At 49.8% G+C, this 25,254-nt stretch overlaps 1 protein-coding gene across 1 annotated transcript in view; it reads right to left on the bottom strand.

Moving 5' to 3' along the window:
- sp2 (sp2 transcription factor) overlaps nucleotides 1-25,254 on the bottom strand; it is a 106,513-nt gene that overhangs the window by 49,477 nt on the left and 31,782 nt on the right. The window contains exon 2 of the mRNA XM_063036928.1: nucleotides 2,417-2,496. Within this exon, the coding sequence (XP_062892998.1) occupies nucleotides 2,417-2,496 (80 nt within the window). The remainder of the gene's footprint in view (nucleotides 1-2,416; nucleotides 2,497-25,254) is intronic.

Genomic DNA, 25,254 nt, shown 5'->3' with positions numbered 1-25,254 from the left:
AGAAGTGGTTTGCCATCGCCTTCTTCTGGGGCGGCGTCTTCACAAGACAGGTCACCCCCGGCCATTATCAATACTCTTCGTAGAACGTCTGCCTTGTGCCATAACCAGGATTTGTGATCTGCACCGGCTGCTCATATGACCCTCCACCACCTGATCTCACTGTTTCACATGACTCTGACGGGGGGGCTAGGCAGGTGCTACACCTTGCCCAAGGGTGACCTGCAGGCTAGCGGAGGGAAGGAGCATCTCACACCTCCTTTGATAGAGACCGATCTCCACCCCGTCACCCCAGTTTCTTAGATAAGGGGGCCCAAACAAGAGCAGTCCGACCAATGCCTTATAAAGCCTCAGCATTACATCCTCAGTATCTGAGAAACATTGTCATGGCCATCATGCAAGAAACAGGGCAGGCAAACTCCCAGTAACCTCCAGGAGGACCATGACCTTGTCGTAGGGTTTGGAGGCTCGCGTCCCTCAGTGACCCGGAGAGCTACGTTAGCTGGAGTCAGGGCCTTGAGCCGGGTCACCCAGTGCCAAACAGGGTCAAAGGGTAGAGGTCAGACTGAGAGTGGTCCGCTGGTCCTCCAGGTTTGGGGGCTCGGCTCAGGGCCAACAACCTTGATAGTCAAACAGGATTGTTAGGGAAAGAGCAATGAGGACTCCTTCTACATCCTGAGTACGTGGGTATTCCTGAGTCTCCACCCGGGACTTGCATGATTGTCCGTAGTGAAAACCCCAAGAGGAAGCTGCTGACACAATGAAGGAAGCCCCGAATGCCACCAGAGACGGAGGACCTTCATCGCTGGCCTAAAAGCCAGCAGGGTAACGGGGAGAGAGTCTGTAAACTCCCAGAATCAGCCACGCGACAATGACCGGACCCTCATGTCAAGGAGACCCAAGAGACGGCAGACACCGGAACCAGGAGCGGCACACAATTGGCCGGAGGAACTCAGGGTTTCGACCCAAAACAGAGACCATCGAACGCCTACAGGCCCTTTGGCCCGCAATGCTGTGCCGACTTTTTAAACCCACTCCAAGACTAATCTAACCCTTCCGTCCCCGCACAGCCCTCCATTTTCCTCCTATCCCAGGTGCCTGTCAAAGAGCCTCTGTTTCCCAGTCACTCAGAGAGCAGGGTCACATTCTAACTCGAGTCGGATGGCGTGAACATCGATTTCTCTAACTTCCAGTGATTTCCCTCCTTTCTCAGCTATTACATTCCCCCTTCCGGCTCCCCTCTCACTCCTTCTCTTCCCCTCACCTCCCCCTGGTTCCCCTCTCCCACGGTCCACTCTCCTCTCCTGTCAGATTCCTTCTTCTCCAGCCCTTTACCTTTTCCAACTATCACCTTCAAGTTTCTTACTTCATCCACAACCCACCCACCTTCCCCCTCAACTGGTCTCACCTGTCAGCTTATATCCCTCCTCCTTCCCCACCTACCCACCTTCCCCCTCACCTGTCACCGTGTCCTCCTCTCCTCTCCCACCCACCCATCTTCCCCCCTCACCTGTCACCTGTCAGCTTGTATTCTTCTCCCTTCCACCCCCACCCACCTTCCCTCTCACCTGTCAGCTTGTCCTCCTCCCCAGCCCACCTTCTCCCTCACCTGTCACCTTGTCCTCCTCCCCTCCCCCACCCACCCACCTTCCCCCTCACCTGGTGTCACCTGTCACCTGTCAGCTTGTCCCCTCCCCTTCCCCTACCCACCCACCTTCCCCCTCACCCGGTCTCACCTGTCAGCTTGTCCTCATCCCCCCTCCCCCACCCGCCCACCTTCTCCCTCACCTGGTCTCACCTGTCACCTTGTCCTCCTCCCCTCCCCCACCCACCCACCTTCCTCCGCACCTGGTCTCATCTGTCACCTGTCAGTTTGTCCTCCCCCCTCCCCCACCCACCCACCTTCCCCCTCACCTGGTCTCACCTGTCACCTGGTCCTCCTCCCCCTCCCCCACCCACCCTCCCCCTCACTTGTCACCTGTCAGCTAGTCCTCCTCCCCCTCCCCCACCCACACACCTTCCCCCTCACCTGGTCTCACCTGTCACCTGTCAGCTTGTCCTCCCCCCTCCCCCACCTTCCCCCTCACCTGGTCTCACCTGTCACCTGTCAGCTTGTCCTCCTACCCCTCCCCCACCTTCCCCCACACCTGGTCTCACCTGTCAGCTTGTCCTCCTGTTCCTCCTTCCCCCCTCAACTAATCCCAGCTTCTCCCCCACCCCTCCCCAGTCCTAATAACGGGTCTCGGCCCCCCCTACAGATGCTGCCTGACCTGCTGAGTTCCTCCGGCATCTGATGTGAGTGTTGCGTTCACACTCATTGAAAAGATGCACCCGAGGGATTCCTGACCCCCTCCCCGCCCCCGCAGGTGTTACAGACCAAGGTGGCGGGGTTGCCGGAAGAGAGAAAAGGCGGCAGTACCTCAGTCGCGGGCGTCGCTGCTGGCTGGAGGTATTCACTGGGCTTAATCGCGGTCGCAGCAGCCATATTGTCTTGCTGGTCTGAAAGAGAAAAATGGATCCTTTAACGACCGGGGACAGCTTCCAGCAGGGATGCCTCAAAAAGACAGCGTCACAGCCAAAATGAGGAGAATTTATTTTTTAGTTAGCATGTGGATTTTCTCGGTGTAACCTCGCGGGTACGCAGCGTTTCTTAGACAGCTTGCTGTTTTTGTCTGATTGTTTACCTTCCGACTGGCTCTAGGTTTTCACTCAGTCTGACGTTCGGTATCATGGGGATTGCTAGGCTGTCTTTTGTGCTTCAGTCGCAAACAAGAGGAAGTGTGCAGATGCTGGAAACATAGAAACATAGAAAATAGGTGCAGGAGTAGGCCATTCGGCCCTTCCAGCCTGCACCGCCATTCAGTACGATCATGGCTGATCATCCAACTCAGAACCTGCCTTCCCTCCATACCCCCTGATCCCTTCAGCCACAAGGGCCATATCTAATTCCCTCTTAAATATAGCCAATGAACTGGCCTCAACAGTTTGCTGTGGCAGAGAATTCCACAGATTCACCACTCTCTGTGTGAAGAAGTTTTTCCTAATCTCGGTCCTAAAAGGCTTCCCCTTTATCCTCAAACTGTGACCCCTCGTTCTGGACTTCCCCAACATCGGGAACAATCTTCCTGCATCTAGCCTGCCCAATCCCTTTAGAATTTTATATGTTTCAATCAGATCCCCTCCGAATCTTCTAAATTCCAGCGAGTACAAGCCCAGTTCATCCAGTCTTTCTTCATATGAAAGTCCTGCCATCCCAGGAATCAATCTGGTGAACCTTCTTTGTACTCCCTCTATGGCAAGAATGTCTTTCCTCGGATTAGGGGACCAAAACTGCACACAATACTCCAGGTGTGGTCTCACCAAGGCCTTGTACAACTTGTACAAACCCAAGGCAACACACACACACACACACACACACAATGCTGCAGGAACTCAGCAGGCCAGGCAGCATCTCTGGAAAAGAGTGAACAGTCGGCATTTGGGGCCAAGACCCTTCAGCGGGGACTGGAGAGAATAAGAGATGAGTAGTCAGAGTTAGGAAGAGGGTGGAGGGGAGGAACAAATATACGGTGGTCGGTGATAGGTGAAACCAGGGGAGGGGGAGTTGATTGGTGAAAGAGGTGAAAGGGCTGGATGTAGCGTAGGAAAAGTTGTGGGGGGTGACACCACTGCAGGCTTGGAACATAAGACTATTCCATGTAGCCAAAAAAGCAGGCAGGCATAGCCGGGACCCAAGTGAGTGCCCCTGGCTGCATCTTCTTGTTTGAAGGAAGTGGGAGGAGCCCAATTATCGAGAGCGAGGACAAGTTCCGCCGGGCGGAGGAGAAGGATGGTGGAGGGGGACCGGTTGGGTCTGGTGTGCAGAAAGAAACGGGGAGCTTTGAGGCCTGCTTGGTGGGGGATGGAGGTGTCTAGGGGCCGGACATCCACAGTGAAAAGGAGATGAATCGGGGCCAGGGAACCTGAAATCCTTGAAAAGATCCGGAGCGTGTGGTGTGTCCCGGATGTAGGTAGGAAGGGACTGGACTAGGAGGGGATTAAACAGAGTCGAGGTACGCAGATACGAGTTCAGTGGGGCAGGAACAATGGGTCTACCCGGACAGGTGGGCTTGTGGATCTTGGGTAGGAGGTAGAAACGGGAGGTGCGGGGTGAGGGAACGATGAGGTTGGTGGCAGTGGATGGGAGATCCCCAGAGTTAATAAGGTCGGTGATTGGTGTGGGAGACAATGGTCTGGTGTTCCTTAGTGGGGCCTTTGTATTAAATTCAACTTGGGGAAATTGAATGAGGTCGGGATTTCCAATGTCTTTTTTTCAGTTGCAGTCTGCTGCGTTAGGACACCGGGGCTGTCTGATTGGCCCTGAATTCCTATCCTGTCTGCTCCCCTTCGCACGCTCGTTGTAGATCCTCGCCTGGTGAAACTCCGACCGAGTTCTTCTGTGCGTCGCGAGTGATTCTCAGTTCTTCAAGACTCTGTGCAGTTCGCCAGAGCTCTTGTTAGCTTTGCTGGTTAACCGTCCGCAACAAATCTTTTTGTTGTGACTCGCCGACTTCTCCGGGATTTCTGCACTGGAGGTCGGACAGACAGCACCCATCTTTGAGGATCCCCGCGTCAGTGAGGATGCCTGGGAATTTTGTTAGCAGACTAATCAGTTGACTCTCCATCTCGTGTTCTCGATATCTATTACTTATCTATCCTTTCTTTCTTTTTGCATTTGCGCAGTTTGTTGTCTTCTGCACTCTGTTGAACGCCCTGGTTGGTGCGGTCTTTCATTGATTCTGACATGGTTGTTATTCTATAGATTTATTGAGTATGCCCACAAGAAAATGAATCTCAGGGTTGTATACAGTGACAGAAATGTGCTTGGATAATAAAACTTACTTTGAACTTAGAATTATACTTTACTAACCTACTTATAGGTTGAGAGTGTGCTGACCTTTTGCATCACAACCTGGTACACCAGCTGCAGGGTTGTCGACAGAAAAGCCTTGCAGAGGGTGGTTAGGGGAGCAGAGAAGGTTATTGGGGTCTCCCTACCTTCTGCCCAAGTCCCCTTTCAGAGTCGATGCCTCCAGAAGACACGGTACATCATTAAAGACCCCTCACACCCTCTCCATGAACTGTTTGTTCTTCTGCCATCAGGCAAACGTTACAGGAGCATCAAAACTATAACCACAAGGCTACTAAACAGCTTCCTCCCACAGGCAGTCAGACTGCTAAATAGCTGCTCCACCTGACTCTGCTTTGGACACTTTTAACTTGCACTGGACACTTATAACCGATTTTAACTGACATGTGGCTGTTGTGTTTTACTATTTATTGTTGTGTTTATTATTTAGCGTTGCGTTTGTTATGTTATGATTGCACTGCTGCTGGAAAACACTGTCTCATTCTGCCCTGCAGAGCTGATGTACAGTTAGAACGACAATAAAGTTTTTTGAATCTTGAATCTTATAGTGATATTTTGGTTTTTGTGCTGCGCGTGACGCATGTTTGAACACCAAGTTGAGAACGTCAGTTTGAATGTGGTACCTCCGTCTGGTATGGTGGGGGTGGCGGGGGGAACCACTGCACGGGATCGAAATAAGCCGCAGAGAGTTGTGAACTCAGTCAGCTACATCACGGGCACCGGCCTCCCCAGCATCAAGGAGCGATGCCTCAGAAAGGTGGCATCCATCATTAAGGACCCCTACCACCCTGGAACTGCCCTCTGCTCATTGCTACCGTCAGGGAGGAGGTACAGGAGCCTGAAGGCACCCCTTTTCACCTCAGATGGCCGAAGAAGTTTGGCATGACTCCCCAGATCCTCAGGACTTTCTACAGAGGGACCATCGAAAGCATCCTGATTGGTTGTGTCACTGCCTGGTACGGAAACTGTACCTCCCTCAATCGCAGGGCACTGCAGAGAGTGGAATGGGCAACACTCACAACACGCTGGAGGAACTCAGCAGGTCAGGCAGCATCCGTGGAAAAGATCAGTCAAAAAAGATCTTTTCCACGGATGCTGCATGACCTGCTGAGTTCCTCCAGCGTGTTCTGAGTGGTGCTTTGACCCCAGCACCTGGAGAGTATTTCGTGTTAGAGAGTGGAACGGACAGCCCGGAGCATCTGTGGATGTGAACTTTCCTCTATTCAGGAGGGAAAAAGGGCCCCTGAGGATCATCAGGGACTCCCAGCCATCCCCGACCACATACTGCTTCCGTCTGGCAAATGGTACTGCAGCATTAGGAGTTTCTTTCACCAGGCCACCAGATCTATCAATACACATCGATCTGACTGTACATGTATAAAAAACAATTATGTATACAGTCTTACTGTTTGGGCAATATCCTCCCTCACTTCCCTTCCTTATTGCTTGTGCAATGCAATGGAGAAGCAACGTAAAGATCTTTACTCTCTCATGTTGTGAGCTGGATGTAAGGGATAAAATTCTAATTTCTTTGAGCCCCAGGTGGGGTTATAGGTCCTCAGTCGCACTAAGATGTAGAAGGATTCTTCGTTGCTGTTTCCATAACAGTTTCGTTTGACCAGTCAGGGTTGTTGGCCCTGAGCTGAACCCCTGAACCTGGAGGACCGGTGGACCACTCTCAGTCTGACCTCTACCCTTTGACCTGTTTGGCATGGTTGACCCTACCAAGAGCCAAAGCATAAAAGCCCTGACTCCAGCCAACAGAGATCTCTGGGTCTTTGAGGCACGCGAGCCTCCAAACCCTACGACGGGGATGTGGTCCTCTTGAAGGCCTTTCAACTTCCCCCGTCTTCAATCCCCTACCCACTTACCTCTTCTCCTCCCCTGCCCTTCCTCCTTCCCTTTCTCCCACGGTCCACTGTCCTATTAGATTCCTCCTTCTTCAGCCCTTTGCCTTTTCCACCTACCACCTCCCAGGTTCTTAATTCATCCCTCCCTCCCCCACCCACCTGGCTTCCAGCTTGGCCTCCGCTCCCCCCTTCCCATTCTGGCTTCTCCCCGCTTCCTCTCCTGTCCCGATGAAGGGTCTTGGCCCGAAACATTCCTCTCCGTGGATGCTGCCTGGCCTGCTGAGTTCCTCCAGCATTTTGTCTGTGTTCTTGTTCTAGATCTTGAACTTGGTCAAGAAAGTAGGGAAAAAAGATCCCTTGATGGAAATGCCGAGAGACCGCCAAGACCTGAGGAGCTCAGTGCCTGAGCTCAGGGGTCAACGAAGGCCAGTGTGCAGGTACAAGAAGAGGTGGGGAGAGTTAACGACGGGCCACCGCTCGTCGCGAGTGGTCTGAGAGCCAGAGGAAGCATCTTACTTCGCCATTTACGAGGTTGAGACCTGGACTACTGCCCGTTGTTGGTCTCCTTGTTCAAAAGCAGCTCAGAGAAGGTTTACTAGACTACCAGCTCCATCACGGGCACTACTCTCCCCAGCGTTCCAGGACATCTTCAAGGAGCAATGCCTCCAGAAGGTGACGTCCAACATTAAAGACTCCCACCATCCAGGATGTGCCCTCTCCTCATTGCTACCTTCAGCGGGGAGGTACAGGAGCCAGAAGATGTACAATCAGCGATTCGGGAACAGCTTCTTCCCCTCTGCCATCAGGGAGGAGGTACAGGAGCCTGAAGACACACACTCAGCGATTCAGGAACAGCTTCTTCCCCTCTGCCATCAGGGAGGAGGTACGGGAGCCTGAAGACACACACTCAACGATTCAGGAACAGCTTCTTCCCCTCTGCCATCAGGGAGGAGGAACAGGAGCCTGAAGGCACACACTCAACGATTCAGGAACAGCTTCTTCCCCTCTGCCATCAGGGAGGAGGTACAGGAGCCTGAAGACACACACTCAGCGATTCAGGAACAGCTTCTTCCCCTCTGCCATCAGGGAGGAGGTACAGGAGCCTGAAGGCACACACTCAACGATTCAGGAACAGCTTCTTCCCCTCTGCCATCAGGGAGGAGGTACAGGAGCCTGAAGACACACACTCAACGATTCAGGAACAGCTTCTTCCCCTCCGCCATCAGGGAGGAGGTACAGGAGCCTGAAGGCACACACTCAACGATTCAGGAACAGCTTCTTCCCCTCTGCCATCAGGGAGGAGGTACAGGAGCCTGAAGACACACACTCAATGATTCAGGAACAGCTCCTTCCCCTCTGTCATCAGATTTCCGAATGGACATTGAACCCGTGAACACTACCTCACTACTTTTTTATTCTCTCTTCTCGTGCTACTTATTTAATTTATTTTTAAAGATATTTTTATTTACTCTAATTTGTTTTTTTATTATGTTTTGCAGTGTACTACTGCTGCATAACAGCAAATTTCATGACACATGCTGGTGATATTAAACTGGATTCTGATCTGGAATAGACCCCCACCACCCAGGTCATGCTCTCTTCTCACTGGCTGCCAGGAAGGAGATACAGGAGCCTCAGGACCCACACCACCAGGTTCAGGGACAGTTATTACCCCTCAACCATCAGGAAGGAGGTACAGGAGCCTCAGGACCCACACCACCAGGTTCAGGGACAGTTATTACCCCTCAACCATCAGGAAGGAGGTACAGGAGCCTCAGGACCCACATCACCAAATTCAGGAACAGTTATTACCCCTCAACCCTCAGGAAGGAGGTACGGGAGCCTCAGGACTCACACCACCAGGTTCAGGAACAGTTATTACCCCTCAACCATCGGGAAGGAGGTACAGGAGCCTCAGGACCCACACTACCAGGTTCAGGAACAGTTATTACCCCTCAATCATCAGGAAGGAGGTACAGGAGCCTCAGGACTCACACCACCAGATTCAGGAACAGTTATTACCCCTCAACCATCAGGAAGGAGGTACAGGAGCCTCAGGACCCACACCACCAGGTTCAGGAACAGTTATTACCCCTCAACCATCAGGAAGGAGGTACAGGACCCTCAGGTCCCAAACCACCAGGTTCAGGAATGGGTTTTACCACTCAACCATCAGGAAGGAGGTACAGGAGCCTCAGGTCCCAAACCACCAGGTTCAGGAGCAGTTATTACCCCTCAACCATCAGGAAGGAGGTACAGGAGCCTCAGGACCCACACTACCAGGTTCAGGAACAGTTATTACCCCTCAACCATCAGGAAGGAGGTACAGGAGTCTCAGGTCCCACACCACCAGGTTCAGGAACAGTTATTATCGCTCAACCATCAGGAAGGAGGTACAGGAGCCTCAGGACCCACACCACCAGGTTCAGGAACAGTTATTATCGCTCAACCATCAGGAAGGATGTACAGGAGCCTCAGGACCCACACCACCATGTTCAGGAACAGTTATTACCCCTCAACCATCAGGAAGGAGGTACAGGAGCCTCAGGTCCCACACCACCAGGTTAGGAACAGTTATTACCCCTCAACCATCAGGCGCGGATTTAACTTCACCCACCTCAACACTGAACTGATTCCACAACCTGCAGACTCACGTTCCTCCAAGAGGACCACACCCTTGTCGTAAAAAAAAAATGTACGGCCAACAGCGAAGAAGAGTCCTTCTACATCTGATCGCGTGGTATTCCTGAGTCTCCACCCGGGACCTGCGTGAGTGACTCTAGCGAGAACCGAGAGCAAGCTACTGGCACGATGGAGAAAGCCCCAATCTTCATCGACAGGATTCAAAGTTCAACTGGAGGGCTAACCGATCAGGGCGGAGGCAAGCGAACAGGGTGGGGGGGGGGCTATATAAATACGAACACCCCCAGAGAGAAACGCCAACACCCGCGCACTGAGGATGTCACTACGACTGGCGATGAAACATCTGCAAGCTAATTGCCAAGCTCGGCGAACACAACATCAGACATCGGACTGTCTACATGAAGGGTCAGAGCCGTCTCTATTTCCTAAGGAGACTGAGGTCCTTTAACATCTGCCGGACGATGCTGAGGATGTTCTACGAGTCTGTGGTGGCCAGTGCGATCATGTTTGCTGTTGTGTGCTGGGGCAGCAGGCTGAGGGGAGCAGACACCAACAGAATCAACAAACTCATTCGTAAGGCCAGTGATGTGGTGGGGATGGAACTGGACTCTCTGACAGTGGTGTCTGAAAAGAGGATGCTGTCCAAGTTGCATGCCATCTTGGACAATGTCTCCCATCCACTACATAATGTACTGGTGGGCACAGGAGTACTTTCAGCCAGAGACTCATCCCACCGAGATGCAACACAGAGCGTCATAGGAAGTCATTCCTGCCTGTGGCCATCAAACTTTACAACTCCTCCCTTGGAGGGTCAGACACCCTGAGCCAATAGGCTGGTCCTGGACTTATTTCCTGGCAGAATTTACATATTACTATTTAACTATTTATGGTTTTATTACTATTTATTATTTATGGTGCAACTGTAACGAAAACCAATTTCCCCCGGGATCAATAAAGTATGACTATGACTATGACTATGACTATGTAAGACATAGGTGAGGCCACGTTCAGAGTACTGTGAGTATTTGAATAGGGCTGACACCGTGAATGGCGGGGATGCAGTCGGACAGAGGGACCTGGGGATAGAAGTGCATAACATAGAAACATAGAAAACCTACAGCACAATACAGGCCCTTCAACCCACAAAGTTGTGCTGAACATGTCCCTACCTTAGAAATTACGAGGTTTACCCATAGCCCTCTATTTTACTAAGCTCCATGTACCTATCTAAAAGTCTCTTAAAAGACCCTGTCGTAGCCACCTCCATCACCATTGCCGGCAGCCCATTCCACACACTCACCACTCTCTGTGTAAAAAACTTACCCCTGTCATCTCCTCTGTACCTACTTCCAAGCACCTTAAAACTGTGCCCTCTCGTGCTAGCCATTTCAGCCCTGGGGAAAAGCCTCTGACTATCCACACGATCAATGCCTCTCATCATCTTGTACACCTCTATCAGGTCCCCTCTCATCCTCCGTCGCTCCAAGGAAAAAAGGCTGAGTTCACTCAACCATTTCTCATAAGGCATGCTCCCTAATCCAGGCAACATCCTTGTAAACCTCCTCTGCACCCTTTCTATGGTTTCCACATCCGTCTTGTCGTGAGGCAACCAGAACTGAGCACGGTACTCCAAGTGGGGTCTGACCAGGGTCCTATATAGCTGCAACATTACCTCTCAGCTCTTAAACTCAATCCCATGGTTGATGATGGCCAATGCCCCGTATGCCTTCTTAATCACAGTGTCAACCTGTGCAGCAGCTTTGAGTGTCCTATGGACTCGGACCCCAAGATCCCTCTGATCCTCCACACTGCCAAGAGTCTTACCATTAATACTATATTCTGCCATTGTATCTGACTTACCAAAATGAATCACCTCACACCTATCTGCATTGAACCCCATCTGCCACTTCTCAGCCCAGTTTTGCATCCTATCAATGTCCCATTGTAACTCCTGACAGCCCTCCACACTATCCACAACACCTCCAACCTTTTGTGTCATCAGCAAACTTACTAACCCATCCCTCCAGTTTCTCATCCAGGTCATTTATGAAAATCACGAAGAGTAAGGGTCCCAGAACAGATCCCTGAGGCACACCACTGGTGACCAACCTCCATGCAGAATATGACTCGTCTACAAACACTCTTTGCCTTCTGCTGGCAAGCCAGTTCTGGATCCACAAAGCAATGTCCCCTTGGATCCCATGCCTCCTTACTTTCTCAATAAGCCTTGCATGGGGTAACTTATCAAATCCCTTGCTGAAATCCATATACACTACATCTACTGCTCTTCCTTCATCAATGTGTTTAGTCACATCCTCAAAAAATTCAATCAGGCTCGTAAGGCACGACCTGCCCTTGACAAAGCCATGCTGACTATTCCTAATCATATTATGCCTCTCCAACTGTTCATAAATCCTGCCCCTCAGGATCTTCTCCAACAACTTACCAACCACTGAGGTACGACTCACTGGTCTATAATTTCCTGGGCTATCTCTACTCCCTTTCTTGAATAAAGGAACAATAACTGCAACCCTCCTATCCTCTGGAACCTCTCCCGTCCCCATTGATGATGCAAAGATCATCACCAGAGGCTCAGCAATCTCCTTCCTCGCCTCCCACAGTAGCCTGGGAAACATCTCATCCGGTCCCGGCGACTTATCCAACTTGATGCTTTCTAAAAGCTCCAGCACATCCTCTTTCTTAATATCTACATGCTCAAGCTTTTCAGTCTGCTGCAAGTCATCACTACAATCACCAAGATCCTCTTCCATGGTGAATACTGAAGTATTCATTAAGTACCTCTGCTATTTTCTCCTGTTCCATACGAATTTTCCACTGTCACACTTGATAGGTCCTATTCTTTCACATCTTATCCTCTTGCTCTTCACATACTTGCAGAATGCCTTGGGGGTTTTCCTTAATCCTGCCCAGCAAGGTCTTCTCATGGCTCCTTCTGGCTCTCCTAATTTCCTTCTTAAACTCCTTCCTATTAGCCTTATAATCTTCTAGATCTCTAACATTACCTAACTCTCTGAACCTTCTGTAAGCTTTTCTTTTCTTCTTTACTAGATTTATTACAGCTTTTGTACACCACGGTTCCTGTACCCTACCATAACTTCCCTGTCTCATCGGAATGTACCTATGCAGAACTCCACACAAATACCTCTGAATAATTGCCACATTTCTTCCGTACTTTTCCCTGAAAACATCTGTTTCCAATTTAAGCCTCCAATTTCCTACCTGATAGTCTCATAATTCCCCTTACTCCAATTAAATGCTTTTCTAACTTGTCTGTTCCTATCTCTCTCCAATGCTATTGTAAAGGAGATAGAATTATGATCACTATCTCCAAAATGCTCTCCCACTGAGAGATCTGACACCTGGCCAGGTTCATTTCCCAATATCAGATCAAGTACAGCCTCTCCTCTTGTAGGCTTATCTACATATTGTGTCAGGAAACCTTCCTGAACACACCTAACAAACTCCACCCCATCTGAACCCCTTACTCTAGGGAGATGCCAATCGATATTTAGGAAATTAAAATCTCCCACTACAACAACTCTGTTATTATTACACCTTTCCAGGATCTGTTTCCCTATCTGCTCCTCGATATCCCTGTTACTATTGGGTGGCCTATAAAAAACACCCAGTAAATTTACTGACCCCTTCTTGTTCCTAACCTCCACCCACAGAGACTCCGTAGACAATCCCTCCATTGCATCCACCTTTTCTGCAGCCGTGACATTATCTCTGATCAACAGTGCCATGCCCCCACCTCTTTTGCCTCACTCCCTGTCCTTTCTGAAACATCTAAAGCCTGGAACTTGAGGTAACCATTCCTGTCCCTGAGCCATCCAAGTCTCTGTAATGGCCACCACATCATATCTCCAAGTACTGATTCACGTTCTAAGCCCATCCGCTTTGTTCACAACACTCCTTGCATTAAAATAGACACATCTCAAACCTTCGGTCTGAGCGCGTCCCTTCTCTATCACCTGCCTATCCTCCCTCTCACAATGTCCACAAGCTTTCTCTATTTGTGAGCTAGCCACCTCTTCCCCAGTCTCTTCAGTTCGGTTCCCACCCCCCAACAATTCTAGTTTAAACTCTCCCCAGTAGCCTTAGCAAACCTCCCCGCCAGAATATTGGTCCCCCGGTTTTCAAGTGCAACCCGTCCTTTTTGTACCCCAAAAGAGGTCCCAATGATCCAGAAATTTGAATCCCTGCCCCCTGCTCCAATCCCTCATCCACACATTTATCCTCCACCTCATTCTATTCCTATTTTCACTGTCGCGTGGCACAGGCAGTAATCCCAAGATGACTGCCTTCGCGGTCCTGTTCCTCAACTTCCTTCCTTACCCCTTGTAGTCTTTTTTCAGGGCCTCTTCCCTTTTCCTACCTATGTCATTGGTACTAATATGTACCATGACCTCTGGTGATAAGTGATATCACGGGTAGGTAGGGTCGCAAAGGGAGCTTTTGACACATTGGCCTTCATAAATCAGAGTGTTGTGTACAGGAGCTGGGATGTTACGTTGAAGTTGCATAGGACGTTGTACAATGCATAACAGCGGCTATCTGTCAGGAGGAGCTTGAGAAGGTTTGGTACGTCACCAAAGACACTCGCAAATTTCTACCGATCTACCATGGAGAGCATTCTGACCAGCTGCATCACCGCTTGGTATGGAGGGGGCAGAGGAGGTTGCTGCAAAGGATCGAAGGAAGCTGCAGAGAGTTGTAAACTCAGTCAGCTACATCATGGGCACCTGCCTTCCCAGCATACAGGACATCTTCAAGGAGCAATGCCTCAGAAAGGTGGCGTCCATCATTAAGGACCCCCATCACTCAGGACGTGCCCTCTTCTCATTGCTACCATCAGGGAGGAGGTACAGGAGCCTGAAGACACACACTCAGCGATTCAGGAACAGCCTCTTCCCCTCTGTCATCAGGGAAGAGGTACAGGAACCTGAAGACACACACTCAACGATTCAGGAACAGCTTCTTCCCCTCAGACATCAGGGAGGAGGTACAGGAGCCTGAAGACACACACTCAATGATTCAGGAACAGCTTCTTCCCCTCTGCCATCAGGGAGGAGGTACAGGAGCCTGAAGACACACACTCAGCGATTCAGGAACAGCTTCTTCCCCTCTGTCATCAGGGAAGAGGTACAGGAACCTGAAGACACACGCTCAACGATTCAGGAACAGCTTCTTCCCCTCTGCCATCAGGGAGGAGGTACAGGAGCCTGAAGACACACACTCAATGATTCAGGAACAGCTTCTTCCCCTCTGCCAACAGATTTCTGAATGGACATTGAATCCATGAACACTACCTCACTGCTTCTTTATTTCTATTTTTTTCACTGCTTATTAAATTTAACTATTATAATACATATACAGATATATATACTTTCTGTTCTGTACGTGTGGGCACGTGGCCAAGTGGTTAAGGCATTGGGCTAGCTACCCGAAAGTCGTGAGTTTGAGCCGGAGCCGAGGAAGCGTGTTGTGTCCTTGAGCAAGGCACTTAATCACACCGGTGCCAAGCGTTATGGGTCCTAATGCCCTTCCCTTGGACAACATCGGTGGCGTGGAGAGGGGAGACTTGCAGCATGGGCAACTGCTGGTCTTCCATACAACCTTGCCCAGGCCTGCGCCCTGGAGAGTGAAGACTTTCCAGGCGCAGATCCACGGTCTCGCAAGACTAACGGATGCCTTTACTTACTTTCTGTAATACAGTTTTTTCTTTTATTATGCATTGGATTGTACCGTTGCTGCAAAGTCAACTAATTTCACAACAAACGCCGGTGATATTAAACCTGATTCTAAACGTTGATGAGGCCTAATTTGGAGTACTGTGCTCAGTTCTGGTCAGTAAGATTGAAAGAGCGCAGAGAAAATTTACCAGGATGTTGCCAGGACTTTGAGGACCTGTGTTTGGGAAAAGTTGAAAAGGTTAGGACATCATTCCTGGGAGCATAGGAGAATGAGAGCGGAGATTTGATTGAGGTGTACAGAATTATGAGGGGTAAATGCAAGCAGGCGTCTTTTTTTTTGGGCGAGACTCGATCCAGAGGTCGTGGGTTAAGGGTGAAAGGTGAAATGTTTAAGGGGAACATGACAGGGAACTTCTTCACTCAGAGGGCGGTGAGAGTGTGGAACGAGCTGCCGGCGGAAGTGGTGGCTGTGGGTTTGATCGCAACGTTTGAGGGAGATTTGGACAGGTACATGGATGGGATGGGTGTGGAGGGACATGGCATGGGTGCTGGTAGGCAGAATTGAATTGACTTTATTTCTTACATCCTTCACATATATGAGGAGTAAAAATCTTTGCGTCACGTCTCCGTCTAAATGTGCGATTGTAGTAATTTATAATAATGTGGTGGGATTCAGGGTTGTATACGGTGACAACACACATCAAAGTTGCTGGTGAACGCAGCAGGCCAGGCAGCATCTCTAGGAAGAGGTACAGTCGACGTTTCAGGCCGAGACCCTTCATCAGAACTGTCCTGACGAAGGGTCTCGGCCTGAAACGTCGACTGTACCTCTTCCTAGAGATGCTGCCTGGCCTGCTGCGTTCACCAGCAACTTTGATGTGTGTTGCTTGAATTTCCAGCATCTGCAGAATTCCTGTTGTTTGTATATGGTGGTGTACTTTGATAATATTTACTTTGAACTTTTGTTTTTTTCTACTTGAATAATATTACTTATTCCTCTGAGTATAGTATAATTATTCCGTGCTGTAATTGTCATATGGTTATATACTTAAACAGAACAGTCAATGGATAACATAGAAATATCACTCAGACGAGTGGGGATTAATCAGTCTGATGGCCTGGTGGAAGAAGCTGTCCCAGAGCCTGTTGGTCCTGGCTTTTATGCTGCGGTACCGTTTCCCGGATGGTAGCAGCTGGAACAGTTTGTGTTTGGGGTGACTTGGGTCCCCAGTGATCCTTCTGGCCCTTTTCTCACATCTGTCTCTGTAAACGTCCTGAGTAGTGGGAAGTTCACATCTACAGATGCGCTGGGCTGTCCGCACCACTCTCTGCAGAGCCCTGCGATTGAGGGAGGTACAGTTCCCGTACCAGGCAGTGATGGAGCCAGTCAGGATGCTCTCAATTGTGCCCCTGTAGAAAGTTCTTAAAATCTGGGGGTCCATACCAAACTTCTTCAGCCGTCTGAGGTGAAAGAGGCGCTGTCAGCACAACTTAGCACGGACTGTTCCTGAATGCCATGATGGTAACCATGACACCAGAATACCGAATAAACAGTAATGTCCAAGCACTAAAACGAAAACTTGGGAAATAAAACACTCTGGCGACCGGGAAGCTGCGTGACACCTCAACGATGCCCATTTTAGAGACCACAGTAGCGAGCTCCACCAAAAGGGCAGAACAACGCGGACACCATTCAGTAAACCGAGACCCGCCACAGCGCTACAACAGAAAGCCACCTGGCAATACGCAGCCCTGAGAACCATCCGCCACGGCGACAAACTGCCCTCTAATATCAGGTCACGGGAACAGGAGCGGGCAGCGGGGAGAAAGCTACCGCGGCGACGAGAGACAAGAGACTCCGGAACGTGCACAAAGTGCCGGAGGAACTCAGCGAGTCAGGCTGCACTCACAACACGCTGCAGGAATTCAGCAGGCCGGGCAGCATCCGCGGAAACGATCGGTCGACGTTTCGGGCCGGAACCCTTCGTCAGGACTGTCGGGGGACGGGGCAGAGCCCCTATAAAGAAGGTGGGGGGAGGGTGGGAAGGAGAAGGCGGGTAGGTTCCAGGTGAAAAACCAGTAAGGGGAAAGATAAAGGGGTGGGGCAGGGGAGGCAGGGAGGGGATAGGCAGCAAAGGTGAAGGAGGAATAGGGGAAAACACAATGGGTAGTAGAAGGGGGTGGAACCATGAGGGAGGTGATAGGCAGCTGGGGGAGGGGGCAGTGTGACATAGGGATAGGGGAAGGGAGAGGGAGGGAATTACTGGAAGTTGGAGAATTCTATGTTCACACCAAGGGGCTGGAGACTACCCAGACGGTATATGAGATGTTGCTCCTCCAACCTGAGTTTAGCCTCATCATGGCAGTAGTGGAAGCCATGTATGGCTGCGCCCTCCTATCTTGAAACATTCCACCTTTAATCTCTCGCAAGTGTCTACAGACGTACCGCCGTAGAGAGAGTTCGAACTGTTTGCATCACCGTCTGGTATGGGGGTGGTGATTGTACAGGGCTGGAACATGCCGTGGAGGGTTTTTAAACTCAGTCAGCTCCACCATGGGCACTGGGAACATCTTCGAAAGGCGGTACCTCAAAAGGCAGCGTCCGCCATTAAGGACCACCACCCGCCCCCCCCCCCCCCCCGAGTCCATCACCCAGGTCATGCCTCATTCTCATTGCTACCATCAGAAGGTACACACACTCAACGATTCAGGAACAGCTTCTTCCTGTTCCACATCACAAAAAAAACCCCAACAAATTTCACAACGCAGACCGGCGATAATTTCCGCCACCTCCAACGGGATCCCACCACTAAGCACATCTTTCCCTCCCCGCTCTCTCTGCTTTCTGCAGGGATCGCTCCCTACGCGACTCCCTTGTCCATTTGTCCCCCCCATCCCTCCCCACTGATCTCCCTCCTGGCACTTATCCTGGTAAGCGGAACAAGTGCTACACATGCCCTTACACTTCCTCCCTTACCACCATTCAGGGCCCCAAACAATCCTTCCAGGTGAGGCGACACTTCACCTGTGAGTCGGCTGGGGTGATATACTATGTCCGGTGCTCCCGATGTGGCCTTTTATATATTGGCGAGACCCGACGCAGACTGGGAGACCGCTTTGCTGAACACCTACGCTCTGTCCGGCAGAGAAAGCAGGATCTCCCAGTGGCCACACATTTTAATTCCACATCCCATTCCCATTCTGACATGTCTATCCACGGCCTCCTCTACTATAAAGATGAAGCCACACTCAGGTTGGAGGAACAACACCTTATATTCTGTCTGGGTAGCCTCAAACCTGATGGCATGAACATCGACTTCTCTAACTTCCGCTAATGCCCCACCTCCCCCACGTATCCCATCCGTTATTTATTTATATACACACATTCTTTCTCTCTCTCTCCTTTTTCTCCCTCTGTCCCTCTGACTATACCCCTTGCCCATCCTCTGGGTTCCCTCCCCCTTTTCTTTCTCCCTGGGCCTCCTGTCCCATGATCCTCTCGTATCCCTTTTGCCTATCACCTGTCCAGCTCTTGGCTCCATCCCTCCCCCTCCTGTCTTCTCCTATCATTTTGGATCTCCCCCTCTCCCTCCCAATTTCAAATCTCTTACTAGCTCTTCTTTCAGTTAGTCCTGACGAAGGGCCTCGGCCCGAAACGTCGACTGTACCTCTTCCTAGAGATGCTGCCTGGCCTGCTGCGTTCACCAGCAACTTTGATGTGTGTTGTTCCAGTGATATTAAACCTGATTCTGAACCCATGCAACATACATCAAAGTTGCTGGTGAACGCAGCAGGCCAAGCAGCATCTATAGGAAGAGGCGCAGTCGACGTTTCAGGCCGAGACCCTTCGTCAGGACTAACTGAACTAACTGAACCCATGCCCCCCCTTCTTCTCGCCTGCTTGCACTTACCCTAACGACGCCCCTCATAAATTTGCACGCCTCTATATCAAATCTCCCCTTGTTCTCCTCGCCTATTCAACCTTTCCCTATAACTCAGGCCCTCGAGTCCCGGCAACACCCTTGTAAGCTTTTCTCCATACCCTTTCAAACTTAAGTGATATCTTTCCTGTCGGTAGGTGACCAGAACGGCAGACAATACTCCAAACTGGGTCTCGCCAACGTCTTGTGCAACTTCAACATAACATCCCACCTCCCAGAACACAGAGCAGTACAGCACAGGATCAGGCCCTGCAGCCCACAATGTTGTGCCGAACCAATTAAATTAGGGATCAAGTGGCCAACTAATCTCTTCTGCCTACACAATGTCCATATCCTTCCATTTTCCTCACATTCAGGTGCCTCTGAAAAGCACCCACCACTCTCGGTGTACAAAAAACTTGCCCCTTACATCTCCTTTGAAATGACCCTGTAATCTGACCTTTCCGAATCTTTTTTCTAAATTTAAATTATATAATGAGAGGAGCGGAGTTAATGACATTATTGAACGTGTCCGATACAAGCTGTTGGTCTAGCCCTGTTTTGTCTTTTTTTCTTGGGTTTTTTTTTTCTCTTTTTCTTTTGGGATTTTTTGTTTATATATATTTTTTTTCTTTTTATTTCTTTTTTAATGTTTAATCTCACTATGAGTTTGGAAGTCTTTTATATCTATGTTACTTAAAATTCACTTTATATATGCTGATGAACATTTTTCCAATCTCTTTGTACCAACTTTGTTATTGAGTTTATAATTTTGAAAAATTAATAAAAAGATCTAAAAAGGAAAAGAAATGATCCACTCTCACCTTAAATGCATGCCCTCTGGTATTGGAAATCTCAACCCTTGAATACTGTATGTCTATTCTATCTACCCCTTGTTATAATCACGTGCCCTCTACAACAAGCAGCATCCTGGTAAACCCCTCCTGCACCCTCCCCAAAGTCTCAACATCTTTCCTACAATGGGCCGACCAGAACACGTGTACTGAGCACTTTGATTTATAAGACCAAAAGATATTGGAGCAGAATTAGGTCAATTGAGTTCTGCTCCACCATTTCGTCATGGCTGATCCAATTTTCCTCTCAGCCCCAATCTTTTGCCTTCTCCCCGTATCCCCACATGCCCAGGCTAATCAAGAATCTATCAATCTCTGCCGTAGATACTCCCAAAGTTTTGGCCTCCACAGCCGCCTGTGGCAACAAATTCCACAGATTCACTACTCCCTGGTTAAAGAAATTCCTCCTCATCCCTGTTCTAAAAGGATGCCCCTCCCTCATTCTGAGTCTGTGTCCTCTGGTCCTAGACTCCCTCCACTATAGGAAACATCCTCTCCACATCCACTGTATCTGTGTCCTCTGGTCCTAGACTCTCCCACTATAGGAAACATCCTCTCCACATCCACTCTATCTGTGTCCTCTGGTCCTAGACTCCCCCATTATAGGAAACATCCTCTCCACATCCACTCTATCTGTGTCCTCTGGTACTAGACTCCCCCACTATAGGAAACATTCTCTCCTCATCCACTCTATCTGTGTCCTCTGGTCCTAGACTCCCTCCACTATAGGAAACATCCTCTCCACATCCACTCCATCTGTGTCCTCTGGTCCTAGACTCCCTCCACTATAGGAAACATCCTCTCCACATCCACTCTATCTGTGTCCTCTGGTCCTAGACTCCCCTCACTATAGGAAACATCCTCTCCACATCTACTCTATCTGTGTCCTCTGGTCCTAGACTCCCCCACTATGGGAAACATCCTCTCTACATACACTCTATCTGTGTTCTCTGGTCCTAGACTCCCCCCACTATAGGAAACATCCTCTCCACATCCACTCTATCTGTGTCCTCTGGTCCTAGACTCCCCCCACTATAGGAAACATCCTCTCCACATCCACTCTATCTGCGTCCTCTGGTCCGGGACTCCCACACTATAGGAAACATCCTCTCCACATGCACTCTATCTGTGTCCTCTGGTCCTAGACTCCCTCCACTATAGGAAACATTCTCTCCATATCCACTCTATCTGTGCCCTCTGGTCCTAGACTCCCCCACTACAGGAAACATCCTCTCCACATCCACTCTATCTGTGTCCTCAGGTCCTAGACTCCCCCATTATAGGAAACATCCTCTCCACATCCACTCTATCTGTGCCCTCTGGTCCTAGACTCCCCCACTACAGGAAACATCCTCTTCTCATCCACTCTATCTGTGTCCTCTGGTCCTAGACTCCCCTCACTATAGGAAACATCCTCTCCACATCTACTCTATCTGTGTCCTCTGGTCCTAGACTCCCTCACTATAGGAAACATCCTCTCCTCATCCACTCTATCTGTGTCCTCTGGTCCTAGACTCCCCCACTATAGGAAACATCCTCTCCTCATCCACTCTATCTGTGTCCTCTGGTTCTAGACTCCCCCCACTGTAGGGAACATCCTCTCCACACCCACTCTATCTGTGTCCTCTGGTCCTAGACTCCCCCATTATAGGAAACATCCTCTCCACATCCACTCTATCTGTGCCCCTCTGGTCCTAGACTCCCCCACTACAGGAAACATCCTCTCCACATCCACTCTATCGAGACCTTCCAACACTCTATATGTCGTTTTCAATGAGATTCCCCCCAACCACTTCTTCTGAACTCCAGTGAGTACAGGCCCAGAGCCATCACACACTCCTCACATGACAAGCCTTTCATTCCCAGAATCATTTTTGTGAACCTCCTTTGAACCATCTCCAACGCCAGAACATCCTTTCTTAGATAAGGGGCCCAAAACTGCTCCCAGGACTCCAAGTGAGGCCTCACCAGTGCCTTATAAAGCTTCAAAAATTAAGCTTCCTTGTTTTTATATTTTAGTACTCTTGAAATGAATGCCAACATTGCATTTGCCTTCCCCACCACTGACTCAATCTTCAAATTAACCTTCAGGGAATACTGCACGAGGACTCCCAAGTCCCTTTGCAGCTCGGTATTTTGAATGTTCTCTCCCTTTAGAAAATAGTCCTAACACTTGCATTTCTTCTACCAAAGTGCATGACCACATACTTCCCTACACTGTATTCCATCTGCCATTTCTATGCCCATTCTCCTAACCCAGAGGTCCCCAACCTTTTTTGCACCGCAGACCGGTCTAATATTGACAGTATTCTTGCAGACCGGCTGACCGGTGGGGGGGGGGGGGGGTGATCAAGTAGGGTTAAACTCACCTCAACATGTCTTTTACAGTTAGGGTTGCCAACTTTCTCACTCCCAAATAAGAGACAAAAGTAGCAGTCAAATCCCGGGACACACTACCCCAGGAGAGACTACCATGGCCATGAAGCCTTGCGCGGGCACCTGTGTGAGCACGCACGTACGCGCTGATTTTTTCCCCCACAAATCGGTTTTGCCTTCATCTTCCCGACTATACTGCGCATACATTATTTCTACTTTATATAGGCTGTGTATTTATCATATCATTCCTGCTTTTACTATAGGTTTGTGTTATTTATTTTTGGTTTTATGTGTTATTTGGTATGATTTGTTGGGTTATTTTTTTGGGTCTGGGAACACTCAAAAATTTTTCCCATATAAATTAATGGTCATTGCTTCTCCGCTTCACGCCATTTCGGCACGAAAGGTTTCATAGGAACGCTCTACCTTAGCGGGGGAAATACGGGACAAGGGCGGTCCCGTATGGGACAAACCAATTTAGCCCAATATACGGGACAGTTGGCAACCCAATGTTCAAGTTCAACAGTGCGTGACAGGGAATGAGGGAAGGTGCAGCTGACTCGTATCGTTTCCTTGCGGCCCGGTAGCACATGCTTTGCGGCCCGGTGGTTGGGGACCGCTGTCCTAACCTGTCTAAATCCTTCTGTAGCCTCTCTATGCCCTTAACACTACCTGCCCCTCCACCTGGCTTGTGTCCGCAAACTTGGCCACAAAGCAATCAATTCTGTCATCCAAATCATTGACATATAACGTAAAAGAAACGGTCCCAAACACAGACCACTAGTCACCGGCAGCCAGCCAGAAAAGGCCCCCTCTATTCCCACTCTCTGCCTCCTGACAATCAGGCAATGCTCTATCCATGCTGGAGTCTTCCCTGTAATACCACGGGCTCTTAACCTGTTTAGCAGCCTCATGTGCGGCACTTTGTCAAAGGCCTTCTGAAAATACAAGTACACGGTATACACGATTCTCCATCGTCCATCCTGCCTGTTAATTCCTCAAAGAATTCCAACAGATTTATCAGGTAAGATTTTCCTTTAACCTTTGGACCTTCCCGAGACAATGGTTCACCCTCCAAACCAGGCAGCATCCTGGTAAATCTCTTCGGCAGCCACTCCAAAACCTCCACATCCCTTCCTATAGTGGGGTGACCAGAACCACCGTACTCAATACTTGGACCTTTACAGAACAATGGTTCAGCTGTGCCTGGGGTATTGAATTGAGTTTATTTCTTACATCCTTCACATACGCGAGGAGTAAAAATCTTTACGTTACATCTCCATGTAAATGTGAAATCATAGTAATTTATAATAAATAGAACAGTCAATGTAACATAGAAATACACTCAAATCAACATGAGTTAATCAATTCTGATGGCCTGGTGGAAGAAGCTGTCCCGGAGCCTGTTGGTCCTGGCTTTTATGATGCGGTATCATTTCCCAGATGGTAGCAGCTGGAACAGTTTATGGTTGGGGTGACTTGGGTCCCCAGTGATCCTTCGGGCACATCCACTCTATCTGTGTCCTCTGGTCCTAGTCTCCCCTCCCCATTATAGGAAACGTCCTCTCCACATCCACTCTATCTGTGTCCTCTGGTCCTAGACTCCCCCCACTATAGGAAACATCCTCCCCACATCCACTCTATCTGTGCCCTCTGGTCCTAGACTCCCCCACTATAGGAAACATCCTGACCACATCCACCCTATCTGTGCCCTCTGGTCCTAGACTCCCCCACTACAGGAAACATCCTCTTCACATCCACTCTACCTGTGTCCTCTGGTCCTAGACTCCCCCCCACTGTAGGAAACATCCTCTCCACATCCACTCTATCTGTGTCCTCTGGTCCTAGACTCCCCCCCACTGTAGGAAACATCCTCTCCACATCCACTCTATCTGTGTCCTCTGGTCCTAGACTCCCCCACTGTAGGAAACATCCTCTCCACATCTACTTTCAAGAAAGGGAGGGGGAAGCTGGCAAGTAATAGATGAGGCAGGTGGGTGAAGAAAGAAGCTGGGAGGGGTTAGATATTATAGGATAAAGATTTTCAGGTGTACGATGAGAAATCAAGGGAACCAAACAGCCTCCATCCTCACTGCAACCATCCCCTGTAAAGTCTATCAAAAACACAGCTTGGTATCACCATTCCTCTATGCCAAAGGTGTGATAAGCTCCAGGAAATGGAACGTTGCACTGTGCAACTTCGGACAGGGCTCGTGCCGCTGGGATGAAATATTGCAGGAGTGCACCCTGTGCTATGTTGGCTTCTGTCGGTCAGAGTTGACCCTGGATATTGTGTCTTAGCTGTCTAGTTACGCAAGCCAGGGCAATACGATACGAAGGGCGAGCTGTTGCCCGTGTAGCAGGCTCCCCCTCTCCACGCAGCTGACGAACCCAGAGGAACGGCAGAGACTGATACAGTTTGTCACCAGGAGTTGCCGGTCAGCGTTGAACTCAACGTAGGGACTCCAGCTCCGGATTTTTCCCTCGGGGTTCACTCCCGAAGCCTTCCCCGTGAGTGGGTGCAGCCACAAGGCAGCGGGAGGTTTGAGATCAGAGTTTTCCTTCTCTTAGATGAGCTGACGAGCCCCATCCGCCCAAAGCGACTGGTTTTAAGGCGCCAGTAACCCACCTTTGCCCCTTCTCCTGTCAGTAGAAACAGTTCCACTGGGCTTAGTAGTTAAACCACACGTGAAGACCGGGAGCTGGACTTGGTTGTCAGAGGCTGTTTGAGGCTCACGGCATCGGGAGCATTTAATAGGTAGTGGGAGCTCGTCCCCATTACCACCCCTGGCTATAAAAACCTCATAGTGCACCCTGTGTTATGGTGGATAACATTTCGTTCGTTCGTTCGTTATGTATGATGAGGGTGATCACGGTCTTTCCATGACTGTGATTGTTCTTGGCAAATTTTATCTAACAGAAGTGGTTTGCCATCGCGTTCTTCTGGGCAGTGACTTTACAAGACGGGGTGACCCCAGCCATTATCAA

The sequence above is a fragment of the Mobula hypostoma genome, chromosome X1, assembly GCF_963921235.1.
Source record: "Mobula hypostoma chromosome X1, sMobHyp1.1, whole genome shotgun sequence".
Taxonomy (NCBI): domain Eukaryota; kingdom Metazoa; phylum Chordata; class Chondrichthyes; order Myliobatiformes; family Myliobatidae; genus Mobula; species Mobula hypostoma.
This window is presented reverse-complemented; position numbering and strand designations above follow the sequence as displayed.